This window comes from Sapajus apella, unplaced genomic scaffold, assembly GCF_009761245.1.
Source record: "Sapajus apella isolate SASKATOON/1434 unplaced genomic scaffold, GSC_monkey_1.0 scaffold37, whole genome shotgun sequence".
NCBI lineage: Eukaryota > Metazoa > Chordata > Mammalia > Primates > Cebidae > Sapajus > Sapajus apella.
The window spans coordinates 21695082-21709351 of NW_022436977.1; the positions used below are offsets into that span (position 1 = coordinate 21695082).

General features: G+C 41.0%; 2 protein-coding genes across 11 annotated transcripts in view; both read right to left on the reverse strand.

The window, feature by feature from the left end:
* Nucleotides 1-562: 562 nt before the first annotated feature.
* Nucleotides 563-11507, reverse strand: CCNDBP1 (cyclin D1 binding protein 1). Its single transcript, XM_032297733.1, has 11 exons — nucleotides 11173-11507; nucleotides 10969-11028; nucleotides 10609-10688; nucleotides 7415-7496; nucleotides 6542-6638; nucleotides 6296-6369; nucleotides 5654-5730; nucleotides 5026-5306; nucleotides 3843-3903; nucleotides 2159-2205; nucleotides 563-1896 (listed from the first exon to the last, which is right to left on the reverse strand). The coding sequence occupies exons 1-11, from the start codon at nucleotides 11279-11281 to the stop codon at nucleotides 1782-1784; spliced, it is 1083 nt and encodes a 360-aa protein (XP_032153624.1). The 5' UTR covers nucleotides 11282-11507; the 3' UTR covers nucleotides 563-1781.
* Nucleotides 11508-11629: 122 nt separating this feature from the next.
* Nucleotides 11630-14270, reverse strand: part of TMEM62 (transmembrane protein 62) — a 49920-nt gene continuing 47279 nt past the window's right edge. For all 10 annotated transcript variants that reach the window (XM_032297723.1, XM_032297726.1, XM_032297725.1 and 7 more), the window contains one exon: nucleotides 11630-12527. In XM_032297723.1, the coding sequence (XP_032153614.1) occupies nucleotides 12201-12527 (327 nt within the window). In that variant the 3' untranslated portion in view covers nucleotides 11630-12200. The remainder of the gene's footprint in view (nucleotides 12528-14270) is intronic.

The following is a 14270-nucleotide window of genomic DNA, read 5'->3' on the forward strand; positions in this document are numbered from 1 at the left end:
TCTCATGAAGTGGGATGATCTTATCCTACAATGGAATTTTTAGGTAATCTTAGAATTACATTGGTCAAGCTTGGTGCAATGGCTCACACCTGTAATCCCAGAACTTTGCGAGGCTGATGTGGGCGGATCACCTGAGGTCAGGAGTTCGAGACCAGCCTGGCCAACATGGTGAAACCCCATCTCTACTAAAAGTACAAATATTAGCTGGGTGTGGTGTGCTCATTTGTACTCCCAGCTACTTGGGAAGCTGAAGCCAGAGAATCACTTGAGAACCCGGGAGGCAGAGGTTGCAGTGAGCCAAGATTGTGCCATTGTACTACAGCTTGGGGGACAGAGCAAGACACCATCTCAAAAAAATACATATATATACATTGATCAGTGCTTTCTCTGATTGTTATCCTTAAAGATCCAAACATGACTGAACAAAGTTATATAGGGCCTGAGAGAATTATTCGGCTATAGATAAATCTTTATATTAGAGTTCTATGTTATTAAGTATCCCACAATTAAAGTCTGATGTTAATAACATGAATTTGGTCCAGTAGAAAAATATTTTTTAAAGAAGTATATAAAAAATAGGCTCTATAAGAAGAAAGAACTAGACTCCTTTTGTACAAAGTTATTTTGTTTGTTATTTTGTTGCCTTGGCACTCTATCAGTTTAGTTTTAGTTCCTTCCCTTTATGACACTTATTAACAGTACAAAATGGCACTTTCAAACAGTAAATTAAAACACATTTGGCTTAAGGAATTTCAACCCCCAGTATACACTAGTCACTCAAAGAATGACTGTTGCTGATTATACCTAGAGAGAGTAGAAAGGCATATGTGAAGAATTACACCTACAGAAGGAAAAGGACAGGCATTAGAGGTGGTGGGGGCCTGCAGCACATGCAGAAGGCCCAATTCAGCTCACCAGAATATACATCACTACAGGTTTACGCTGCTTTCCAGTATGAAGTCTTCTAGACTGATGCAAAAGTATAATTAAGTGGTGATGGTTTTGCAAAAGGATGAACTGAAAAGGCCCTTAAAATTACATAAAATCTCTTATACACTAAAAAAATGTTGATTTGTAAAAATTTGGTATTTACATTTGGGGACACATGTAACAGAGGACAATACAAATACATATAAGGAAATAAATCTGTTCAACAAGGTGGGCAAACCTAACAGCTCAATGCCAATATATTTTAGAGACATGGAGTAACCTGAGATAATATTCAGAAGGACTTGTTGATAATAATATATAACATGGTGAAATACTAAGATGAATTTTGGAGTAACCTTTTCTAAATAAAGGGTTTTGTTCTAAATACACTTCTGATCAGAATCAGATTTTTAAACCTACAAACCCAAATGAAAGCAATGTTTTAGTCTCAATCCACTGTATTTCTGGTAAAAAGAAACTTTGGAAGGGCACTCAGTCACTGGCAGGTTAGCATTTTATTGAGACCATCAACATCTTTACAATGAAAACAATTTACAGCAAAAAGCAAATAAGGCAGCTTTCCTAGGAATCTCTGAGAAATGACTTAGGAATGAGAAATCATGCAATTATTTTTTACATATAGCACAGAAAAATATATTACTTGCATATGGTTTATAAATAGGTGCCAATCTAGACTAACCAACAATCTTTGGTAATAGTGTCTCTTGCTAAATATAAACAGGCACTCCCTTTCAATCCAGCAAGCATTCTAGCTCCATTTTAAAAGGAGACATCAGAGCCTGACCATTATGGTGAGAAGGGGAGAAGAGAATATAAATGAACCTGAAAACTCATAATTCAAGTTCACTCTGAGTGAGCTCCTTGATTCTATTCATGCAATGATCAATGGCATTAATAAGTAAAGGGATCCAACTATCTTCTGGCTGAGGGGTCACATGACTTGCTCTATGAATAGAATAGAAAAAAATAAGTTAAACTTATTAGGGTGTCAAGGGAAAACCTATCCTCAGGAGGAAGCACAGGGAAAACTAATTTTTTTAAAGGGGTGCTTCTTTGCAGAAACTTAGATGCCCCATAACTGAAGTTGAAAGAAAATCCCACACCCACCCTTTCCCACTCCTTGAAATGGGGGCTTAGGAGTTGAGAATGTCTGGACAGGAGCTCCATTTTACCCTCAAAAAGTTATCTGAAAAGTCTTCATACTTACTTTGTGATTTCAAGTGCCTTCTTTAAGACTGACACAAGTTTCGCAGACTAGAAAAGAAACATAGAAGTTACCCTGAGCCCTACCATAAAAAGGCAAGCTCAAATATTTTGAAAGACCCAAATGATTAAAAAATATATATTTAGAAAAAGAACCCTGAAGGAAGCATGCAAAAACAAAAATGCTGATTACGTTGGGGTGATGGGATTATGGGTTCTTTTCTTTTTAGCAAGATCTTGTTAATACTGTTACTATAATGTTTCCTGTTTTTTTTTTTTAAACCTTATAAAGGATTTTAACACTGCCAATATAATAATAACATGGAGACGTTTCTCTACTAACAATACAAAAATTAGCTGGGCATGGTGGCGTGTGCCTGTAGTCCCAGCTACTCAGGAGGCTGAGGCAGGAGAATTGCTTGAACCCAGGAGGTGGAAATTGCAGTGAGCCAAGATCGTGCCACTGCACTCCAGCCTGGTGCCTGGTGAGGGAGTAAGACTCTCTCTCTCTCAAAAAAAAAAAGATACATGTGCAGTACGCCTTTAAAAATTGCTAGAGCAGATGCTGTGTTTGGGATAGCTGACTAGGCACACTGCTAAAGATGTTTATTTCTTAGGAAGTCAATTTTTAAAGTTAATGCCCAAAAGGATCCTATTCTACTTCAAGGTGTTTGTACATCCTGAAGAACATCTGACGAATCTAGTTTCCATTATCCAGTTTATCAGCTATTACTAGAATTGATATGTTCAACTTTAAAATATAAGCCATTTGGCAGTTTTAGTGTTCTTTCCAATAACATTAGAAAGAACTCTCTCCAGTAAAAGGCACAGAACTTCAAAGAATACAATGAAATCAGATATTTATAAGAAACTTGACTCTCCATGGTTAAATCACACAATGGGTTTGTATTAGAACAGAGTATGTTTCTGTAACACTTATTTCTGTCTAAACTAGAATTAAGAAACTGCGACCTCAGCGAGCTACTTCACCAATAGCTAGAGTTCAATCTAATTGCTACCTAGTCTAGAAATTAGAAACGTGTGACTTTAGGTTGAGAAGTTCCTAAATTACTGTGTAATTAAGACTTTCTTTTCAAAGAAGCATTTTCTTTTCTTTTTTCTCTTTTTTTTTTTTTTTTGAGACGGAGTCTTGCTCTGTTGCCCAGGCTGGCGTTCAGTGGCACAATCTCGGCTCACTGCAACCTCCATCTCCTGGGTTCAAATGATTCTTCTGCCTCAGCCTCCTGAGTAGCTGGGATTATAGGCATGTGATGCCCAGCTAATTTTTGTATTCTTAGCAGAGACAAGGTTTCACCATGTTGGCCGGGCTGGTCTCGAACTCCTGACCTCAGGTGATCCGCCTGCCTCAGCCTCCCAGAGTGCTGGGATTACAGGCGTGAGCTACCATGTCCAGCCTCAAAGCAGCATTTTCTAAGGCCTTTAGGCTTTTCTAAATGATTACCCAGGTGATTATGGAAGAGAGAACTACCAAAGCTCATGGCTATTAATAATTAAACTTTAGCAACTATTTATTAAGCACAAATGCATGCGAGAATTGTGACATTATTGTTGTACTTCCATCCAAATGTGACAAATAAATATGTACACTATAGCTTAGAGGAAATACTAATGATTAGTGAAATTCTTCCCATTAGATCTGTAGCTATTCCCTCAAAGCCAGTACTTACATTGATTCGCACAGTCAGGTGACACATAGGTGGATATATGCTCAGAGCCAAATCATCCACACTAAGAGCAGAAAACAAAAGTAACCATTAACAAAAAAAAGAAATGCAGCCAGGTTGTTTCTAGTACACAACTATGGATGTCAACAGTGAGAAACTGTCCCAGAAATGCCTGTCAGTTTTTTTTTCCTTTTTTCTTTTTGCTTATCTGACATCCAGGAAGCCTGTCAGTTTTTAAAACTGGGCAATTGGGCAACTAATGCAGAATGAGTTCAACCAGTCTTTATTGAAACATGCATATCCCATTTCACGAGGAAGCTGGGGGAAAAATTCCCTTGGTTCATAGTAGGGTGCATGATCGATTCAGTCAAAAATGTGAGGATGTGAAACCATCAGTTTAATAACTAATGTAGGCAGGCAGGTTCATCAATGGAACTAAAATTAGAATAAAAGTTACCTTTCCTAAAGTGAGCGCCACTTTAACCAAGTGATCAAATTTAGAACCACCAATAATGAGGCAAACCAACATCATGTACCTCCCTGATATGATAAAATGAGAAGCACAAAACATTCAATTACATAACATTCTTGCAAAAAATGAGAAAACAATCACATGAATCCGATTGTTGGATATTTTACAAGACAACTGACCTGATTTCTTTTTAAAATGTTGATTTTTAGAGACTACAAAGGATAGGAACTGTTCTAGCTTTCAAGAGACTAAAGAGATGACAATTAAATGCAATGTGAGACCTTGATAGAACCCTGAATTTAGATGACATTTTAGATAGAGGCAACTGGAGAAATCTAAATATTAGATAATATTACATTCAATGTCAAATTTCTTGGATGTGACAATAAGAGCAGGAATAAAAGTACTTCAGGAGATACATACTTAAGTATTTAGGAGTGAATGTCATTGCTTTCTGCAATTTACTCTCAAATCATTCTGGAATAAATATGAAACATCTATCTTTTGAGAAATAAACCAATACAGGAAAAAATGTGAACAATAGGCGAATCTAATGGAAGGATGTAGGGGTGTTCACTGAAGTACTTTTTTTACTTTCCTATATGTTTGAAAACTTTCAAAATATAAATAAACTGGGAAGAAACCTTGGGGTGATAGTACAAACTGAGATCAGAATGCTGCTGCTCAGATGTTTCAAGTGGGGGTCACACTCACCTAGGGCTGATTTCATCAGAAATATCCACAATGTCATCCAGCTGTGCCACCTGATCCTTCTTCCCATTCTCTGCCACTAAGATCCGGATTTTCTTCAGGCAGGCTTTGGATGCTCTCACCAGTGCAAGGCATGGGATTATGAGCTCTTGATCATCCTCTGACCAATACAAGTCCTGATTGCTTGGAAACCCCAACACATCATCCTCATCATTGTGGTTGTCGGAGTTGTTCTCCTCAGTATCATTCAAGAGGCCAGAGTAAGGGTCACATTCTTCCACAGCCTAAGACATACCATGATGTATGTGCAAAAAATAAGAGAAAAAGCAAAAAAAGGGGGCCTATTATACTTTTAGCAGCATGCCTTCGTTGTCCAAAAACCTTAGCCAGCCACTTCACTAATAGCTATGGAGTTGAATTACTTCACAAACCCTGTTTTCGCTCTCCTTGTCCAGTAAGGGAACAGAGAAGAGTGGTACTAAATCACACACAAACAAGGAATGACAGATGGAAGACAGAGGACAGTAGTGAGAATAAGACCTATCTGGTCAATGCTTAGGGAATCTCTCTCTATAATCAACTCTCATCTACTAGTCAAAGAGTTGCCTTCCAGCGATGAAGGTCCCCTCACCCGCTCCATTTCTTCATGTGCATCCTTCACAAAGTCCACATTCTTGGTCAGCATCAAAAGAGCTGCAGCTTTGTTATCTATGAGTGAAAGATCAGAAGCACTAGAATTAGAGGAGAAACCCAACAATTTTCTTAAGACTGCAAAGGACAACCACACTGTTCCTAATGAAGGCAGTGCCAAGGATGGTTGACAACAGTGGTGGTTTAATCTAAAATTCTTCTCACTACATCCCCTGGTATCTAGACAGGAGTATCAAAAGCTTGTATTTTATTTACCACAAGAAGAAATGAAATGGTCACATGATGTTTATCATCACGGTCCTCTTGGACAACCACTGTTTTTGCCTAGCTGGCTCTACCTAATAACTGCTTCAGTGTGTTCCATAATACTACTCTTGGGGTAGGACTAGGAAAATAAACTGTATTTGTTCAACAAGAGACAGAACCACAGCAAGGGGGAGTGGAATTTAGAAATATGAAAACTAGAGAATGACAAAAGTATTAATACCTATCACTTCTGGTAATATAATATATATATATTTCACCAGACTGTTTATATAAATTCAAATATACATGTTATAAAGCAGGAAAAGGTCTCTCTGCTTTGGCCAGCAGACATGGCCCACTTCCCACTTTCACTCACCTCTTGGTATCTGAGGCATCTGCTGGCATGCAACCCAGACACTGTTGTAGGAAATAAGGTCGTTGTTCTCAGGGCTGGGGAAAGAAATCAGTAAGGATATATCAATAACCTAGGTTCCTGTCTTGTAAAAAGCTCCTTCCTGCTGGTCATTACTCTCAGCTGTCAGTAACTTTGCTGTTAAAATGAGCTTTTCCCCTCTCAGGCAAGGAGCCCAATAACTGATAACCTAAACTGTGGCATCACTACCTCTGAGTTGGAGTGATGGAAAGTACTTCCATGAGCTGAGCCATGCCATCCACGATGTCCAGGGTGGCGCCCCGTACCAGCTTTCTCAGGGTGATTCCTGTGGCCAAACCCAAAGAATAAGCAGTCTGGTGTTCTTTTCAGAAGCAGCATCTGCTTTCCTGAGTCTAAGCATTAAAGAATATAAGATAATGTACATCCACATGCTTTAACCTACATGCTAACACAAAACTCAGGTCTTACTTATATCCCCATGGCATTTTCTTGCCCCTCCTGCCATTTCTTAGTGTTTTCTTCAAAAGAGATCTGGAACAAAATCTTTCTGTGACATCATGTATTCATTCATTAAGGACCATGACCTCATAACAACTGTAGATGAAACACTTGAAGTTTAAACCACTTGAGTAGTAACCCTGAAGATCTATGACATGTATTCAGTTATAATTTTGGCACGATTATAATCAACGCATGATTCTACAGGCAGGGCTGTAGGCCATTTAACCTGTGAAGATGTTCCAAAATAGGGTGAGATATAACATGGGTGGAGGAGAGTAAGGATGACCTGAGCCTTCATATGGGGCTGAGAGCCAGCCAGTATCTGTGGTGTTAAAAATGGGTTTGAGAGGGAGGAGCCTGCGAGAATTAAAAGCCTTAAGATTCAGGCAAGGCAGGGGAGATGGGAAGTAATAGAACAAAGCATCTGTATCTTAGAATAATGGCTTGTTTATAGAAGTTATTTACATTATAAAATTATCTCTGACTGTGTTTTATGGGAGAAAGTTACATGTTCAAGTTGGGTAAAGGTAAAAATCACAGGACATAATCCACAATATCAGCAAAGATCTGCACTATAAATGCAACACTTATATGGCTTACCCTGATCCTTTGGAAACAAATAGTATACTGCAATAAATGCCTTGATGGCAGCATGGACTTGTTCACAGAACTTCTGGGTTTCCTATGAAAAAGGAAACAGATTAGATCATAATCCTTCCACTGTGGAATAGAGCAAATTTTTCTTTTCTTTTCTTTTTTTTTTTTTTTTTTTTTTTTTTGAGACAGAGTCTTGCTTTGTCAACCAGGCTGGAATGCAATGGCACAACCTTGGCTCACTGCAACCTCCACCTCCCAGGTTCAAGCAATTCTCCTGCCTCAGCCTCCCAAGTAGCTGGGATTACAGGCACCTGCCACCACACCTGGCTAATTTTTGTATTTTTAGTAGAGATGGGATCTTGCCATTTGGCCATGCTGGTCTTGAACTCCTGACATCAGGTGATCCACCTGCATTGGCCTCTCAAAGTATTGGGATTACAGGCGTGAGCCAACATGCCCAGACTAGAACAGATATTTCAACAGCATTATCAAACATTTTCTGAAGTCCTGGTATGAAGTTAGGCCTTCTGCTATACTGATCACATACCAAAGAGGAGTTAGTTATATAGTATACACTGGGCTGACAACTCAATAAACCATTAAAAAACAGCAGGAAAAAACTTATTCCTGATACTCTGTGTCCAAAGATATTCATGATATCTTAGGCCAGCAGTTGGCAAACTGTGGTCCACAGGCCAACTCAGGCCCCACTGCCTGTTTTTGTAAATAAAGTGTATTGGGACACAGCTATGCTCACTGGTTTAAATGTCTGTAGTTGTGTTTGCTCTACAAGGGCAGAGTTGGGTAGCTGGTTACAAAGTATAAAGTATTTACTAACTGGTCCTTTACAGAAAAGAGAGAGAGAGACAGAACAACTGATGGACCAGCTTCTATATTAGTCCATTAATCTGTCTCTCTCAACAGAATCACAATATGTAACTAAAGGTACTAGCATGGACTCAACAATGTTCCATGTTGACTATTTTTCTTCTAAGTGGTCACTGGCTTTCTCATCTTCCTTGTCCTCAATTTTCTGTTAAATTCCAAGTCAATACTATGCAAATGTGGTCCAGGTTGGTGCCAGTCTACAAACTGTTTGTGACCAGTCAGGGATGAGATAAGGACAGTGACTGAGAGTGTTTAGAAACTTTTATGGCAATTTGACATTTCTTCAACATCCAAGCACATAATTTTATTAAAGTATCAGTCCATACAGACTGAAATTAAAAAAAAAACAAAACAACTCATCTTTTAGTAGGACTAAAGTGGTGAGATCCCAAGAAGGCAATGATGATTCATGTGTATATCTATATCTATATCTATATCTATAGATATAGATATATATGTGTGTGTGTATACATATATTTATTTGAATATATTTATATACATGAATATTTGTATATATTTCAAATAAATCCATATTCTAATTTTTCATCTATGAGAGTAACTACTATCCTGAGCATGTATAGAAAATCAGTTCTATGCTGCCTCCTCATGGTATCTTACTTGCAGTGAGTTTTAGCAACAAGTCCCAAGTTTATTTGAAAGAAACAGGTTAGCAGATAAGAAAAATAAGACAATATTAACTACTCTTTTTGAAATAAGTAGTCTATTTTCCATGATCTTTTGAAGTGCTCTCATACAATTCATCTCTTGTTTCCTCATAGAAAATCTCAAAGGCAAGCCAGGCACAGTGGCTCACACCTGTAATCCCAGCACTTTGCGAGGCTGAGGCCTGTGAATCACCTGAGGTCAGGAGTATGAGACCAGCTTGGCCAACATAGTGAAACCCTGTCTCTACTAAAAATACAAAAATTAGCTGGGCATGGCCGTGGACACCTGTAATCCCAGCTACTCAGGAGGCTGAGGCAGAAGAATTGCTTGATCTCGGGAGGCGGAGGTTGCAGTGAGCCAAGATCTTGCCACTGCACTCCAGCCTCAGAGACAGAGTGAGACTCTGTCTCAAAACAAACAAACAAACAAATTAACAAACAAACAAACTCAAAGGTATGTAGGGGGAGAGAGTTTATCATTGTAGGTACATGTAGCAGAAGATATTTATATTCTTTCCAAACACCTGTATATATAGACTGAGAAATTGAAACTATTGACTATGAAAATCAAATAAGACAATGAATATGCCATTTTACAAGAATCTTACTCCCATATTAAGGATACACAGCTCTAGAAAAACTGAGCATAGAGCATACCTGGTCATAGCCAATATGTTTACTTTCATTAGTTTTATCATAAAGGAATATTAAAAATGCATAAATTCTTTGTTCTAGCAATTCCACTTCTGGGATTTTTTTCTACTGATATACACACATAAACAGAATTAGATAATTCATCACAGAACTGTTTGCAGTAATTGTAATTTGGGAACAACTTAAATGTCCACATACAGTACTGCTTAAATAATGTTTATATCTACTCTATTGAATACCATGCAGTCATGACAAAGAACTGAGCAACTTTATAGGTACTGCTAAGAGTTGATTTCCAAGATATATTGTTAATTTCTATAAAGAAAGGTCCAGAACAGTTTATGGTATTTCATCATTTGTGTAAAAAGAAGCTGACATATACAGATAAATGTACATGAATATATATATGCACAGAATATATGTGGAATAATGCAAAAGGAACCGGGGGAGACAAAAATGAGAAAGTGGGTGAAAAGATAAACTTTTAGTATACTTAACTTTGATTTCTTTTGAATTTTATATTGTCTACATGTTACTGATTAAATATACAAAAATTCAATATAAAAAGGGTATTATGTAGTATAACAGAATAAGTGTAGCTTAGACCTCAGATAGATCTTGATATAAATCCTACCTCCCCTGCTTTTTAAAAAAATTTTAACCTGTGCGTCTGAGTCTGCTTGCTCAACTGTCAGATGGCCAACAAGTATGTGAAAACACCCAGCAAATAAAAAGTGCTTAAAAAATTATCAGAAAGGAAAACAACCAGGGTGAACTTCAGATTGAATCAATGTTTAGAAGACCTGCCTACTCTGCGTCAGGAACTGCACTTTCCAATTTGGTCTTCACATAATCGGGTGAAGGAAAAACGGTAACCTCATTGGACAGATGAAGAGAAATCTGGCGTGCATGTAAAAGATGGAAAGAAAATGAGAGGATTCCTAAATGTGTAACTCGGCAGCACAAGGACTCCAGGAAAGTGAAGCCCACCTGTGGAGATGGCAGTGGAAGCTGAGAGAAGACTGTGGTCAGAGTCGTGGCTTCCCTTGACACCATCACAGCTGTCTCATCTGAGGGGAGGCAGAGGGGGAGGCAGGTGCCAATATGTTAGTGCCGCACGGACTTGGAAGAAGCGCGTTCCCTTACCGACCGAGACTTCTCAAAAACATCTACCAATGTCAATGTTAGAATTCTATTTCACTCTCTCGGGTGCCGAGGTGGGTAAGGCATCCCACAGAAAGGATGCAGTGGGGGAGGGCAGTCCTCTCCCGCGGTGGGGAGCAGGAGGGAAAGGGCTTGGAACCCTAGAGAAGCTGAGGCAGGGGGAGCCCGGACAGGAGGCGCACTCACTGAGTCTTCTCCAGAACATCTCTCGATTAAACTCCTCAGTGGTCTCCTGGGCTTCGCCGACTGGTGGGTATGGCGTGTGGAGGGGCCGAACGGTGGCGAACAGAAAAGCTGAGGTAAGCGGAGCCACCTCCCTCACCCGAGCCCGGCCTCTCCCAGACCCCGAGCCCGCCCCTGCCGTCGCCCGTTCCAACTCCGTAAGCTCACCCCGCACTCGAGGCAGGAGCAACCGCAGCTCCACCGCCAAGTGCCTGAGCTGCTCCAAAGGCGGAGCCAAGGTGGGGACTGCGGTTGCAGGTGCCCCTGCGCTTGCCATCCTCGTCGCTCGCAGAAGGCCGCAAACACAGGCCTCCGCCGCCGCAGTGGGAGTCGCACTGTGACAGCCACTCTACTTCCGGGGCGCTGCGTCGGGGACTCGTTTCCGGCAACAAGCCGCCCCGCCCCGCCCCAGAGGCCCGGCCCCGCCTCCCCTCGCCCCACCCTGTCCGGCTCCCAGAGGTCCCGTACCACCCATTCCATTCTCAGAGACCAGGTCAGGCCCTGCCTCCTCCCGCTCCACCCCGCCCGGCTCCCAGAGGTCGCGTACCACCCATTCCATTCTCAGAAGCCAGGCCAGGCCACGCCTTCTCTCGCCCCAGAGGCCCCGCCACACAAGCAAGGCTCAGGCCCAAGGTATTTATTATTTATCATTCATTCATTTATTTGATTAGTTGAAAACACTTTCGACTAAGGAATCAGAGAGCCCGCAATCCTGTGGGAAAACAGACCAGGGAATTCATATCTCAGGGGTAGTCGGGGTCGGATCCAGATCCTCACAGTTTCCCTGTCCCTGAAACTGCATCTTTGACAGCTGCTGAATTCTAAGCACAGCGGTAGATGCTTTACATGGGGTAGCCCTAATAAACATACTGGGTCTCAGATACTCCCATACACACACACCTAACCCCTACCCTGTGGGTGTCCTAGATCAGGGTTTTCTCTTCACAAAAGTAAATCAACCCTTTACCTCCTTGGGGAGGGAAGGAATAAAAGCATCATTTTTGAGACTTTTCTGCAGTCCACTCTGCAGGTTATCAGTAGTGGGTAATCTCTCCAACATCCAGGAGTCCAAGGAGCAGCAGCTCCCTGAAGCTCACCCACCAATACTGGCCTTCCACCTACTACCGCGGTGGAAGCCTGGGCTACAGACACAGTGGCTGGGCTTACGCCCAGCTGCCAGTGGTGAGACATGGCCTTCAGGAGTTCAGGTGGCTTTTTAACTGCACCATGAAGATTCCAAGCTTGGTGGGGTTGAGTGTCCACACACAACGAATGAGAACAGGTGTCAACAGTGTCAACCAAGTCCGCAAAGGGGAGAATAAAAAAGCTAGGGTGCCGTATGTTGCATAAAGAAAGTAGCAGGAATAAACCTGCCAGATGTACAGCAGTAGCATAAGTAGGTGAACTGGCATAATTTTTAAGTATTTTCTTTGATGGAGATGAGACCTGAAGTTGTGACCGAAGCACCGCTGCAGCAAGCTCCAACATATGTAAGCCATCAAGGGGATGTTAAAAAACGCCAACTGGAAAAGAACAGAAACATAGCTTACTCCCAAGTCTCTGGAAGAGTTTGGTCTTAATAATGCATTACTGACGGATCCTAAGAATATGCTGCTTTCTGTCTTGGGGTTAGCTAATTATGCTTCAAGCACAGTTGCTTATAACACAACAGCTGACTTGTGGCTAGTTGTGTATTTGCCCATGTCCTTTTATTCATTTTAGAGGCAGGTATCATTTAATTTATATTGAAGTCCCAATGATGTTTAGCTGGACTTGAACTGAGTAAATGTATACACACACATTATACATACAACACATACACATACAACAAAATGTCCATTATAGAGCTTACATTCTAACGGGGAGAAGAAAGACCAAAAAAATAAACAAAACATATAATTACAGATGGTGATTAGTTCAGTGAAGGAAATAACTGGGTCATGAGAAGGTAACTGGGAGAAAGGCTCTCAGAGGCCAGAAGTACAGGAATGAATCAGCGGAGGGAAGTACATTCCAGGCAGAAGGAACGAATGAAAAGCCCAGAGGTGGGAGAGGTCTTGGCAAGACCTCTTGCAGAGTATGAGCCAGGTGGAAACTGGAGCAGTCGCCAGGACCCAGATCACTGCTCTGCTTTAAAGCATTTCAAACTGAAAAGTGAGTGAGCTGATTATAAAGTTTTTAAAGGACCACACTGGATACTCTGTATTAAACTGAGAATAAGGAGGCAAGAATATCAGTGAGAAGACCCAGGCATGACATAATTATGACTTAGACTAGGGTAACAGAAATGGAGAGAAGTGGATGGATTCAAGATATGCACTGGAAGCAGATCAAACAAGGTACAGCTTGCTGGTGAAAGAGATACAGAGTAAGAAGGAAAGGGAATAACTGAGGATAAATCTTGGAGAAATCAGGTGAATGGTGGAGTCACTTACTAAAACTTAAAAAACAGAGGAACAGGTTTGGGGGTGGATATAATATTCCTATTAGAGAGATATCATGTTAAGTTGAGATGCCTGTTAGACATCTATGGCCGTTTGATATAGAGGCACTTGAAGTGCAGAGAAGAGGTCTAGATCAGAGATATAGATTTGGGAGTCATGAGTCTGGATATGTAAAATCCATTATTACTGTACTATGTATTATGAATGTAAACATTTACAAAAGAAAAAACCCTGCCTTTTGGTAAGGCTCAGGATTCACTTGGTATGCGAGAGCTCCTTAGAGACCGCCTCCATTACGTAATAGAAAACTGAAATAAGGCTGGGTGTGCTGGGTCACACCTGTAATCCCAGTACTTTGGGAGGCTGAGATGGGCGGATCACCTGAGGTCAGGAGTTCAAGACCAGCCCGGTCAACATGGTAAAACCCCATCTCCACTAAAAATACAAAAATTAGCCAAGCGTGGTGGTGGCCACCTATAATCCCAGCTACTCAGGAGGCTGAGACAGAAGAATCACTTAACTAGGGAGGTGGAGGTTGCAGTGAGTCAAGACCTTGCCATTGCACTCCAGCCTAGGCGACAAGATCAAGACTCTGTCTCAAAAAAAAGAAAAAAGAAAAGAAAATGGCCGGGCGCGGTGGCTCAAGCCTGTAATCCCAGCACTTTGGGAGGCCGAGGCGGGTGGATCACGAGGTCAAGAGATCGAGACCATCCTGGCCAACATGGTGAAACCCCGTCTCTACTAAAAATACAAAAAATTAGCTGGGCGTGGTGGTGCGTGCCTGTAAACCCAGCTACTCAGGAGACTGAGGCAGGAGAATTG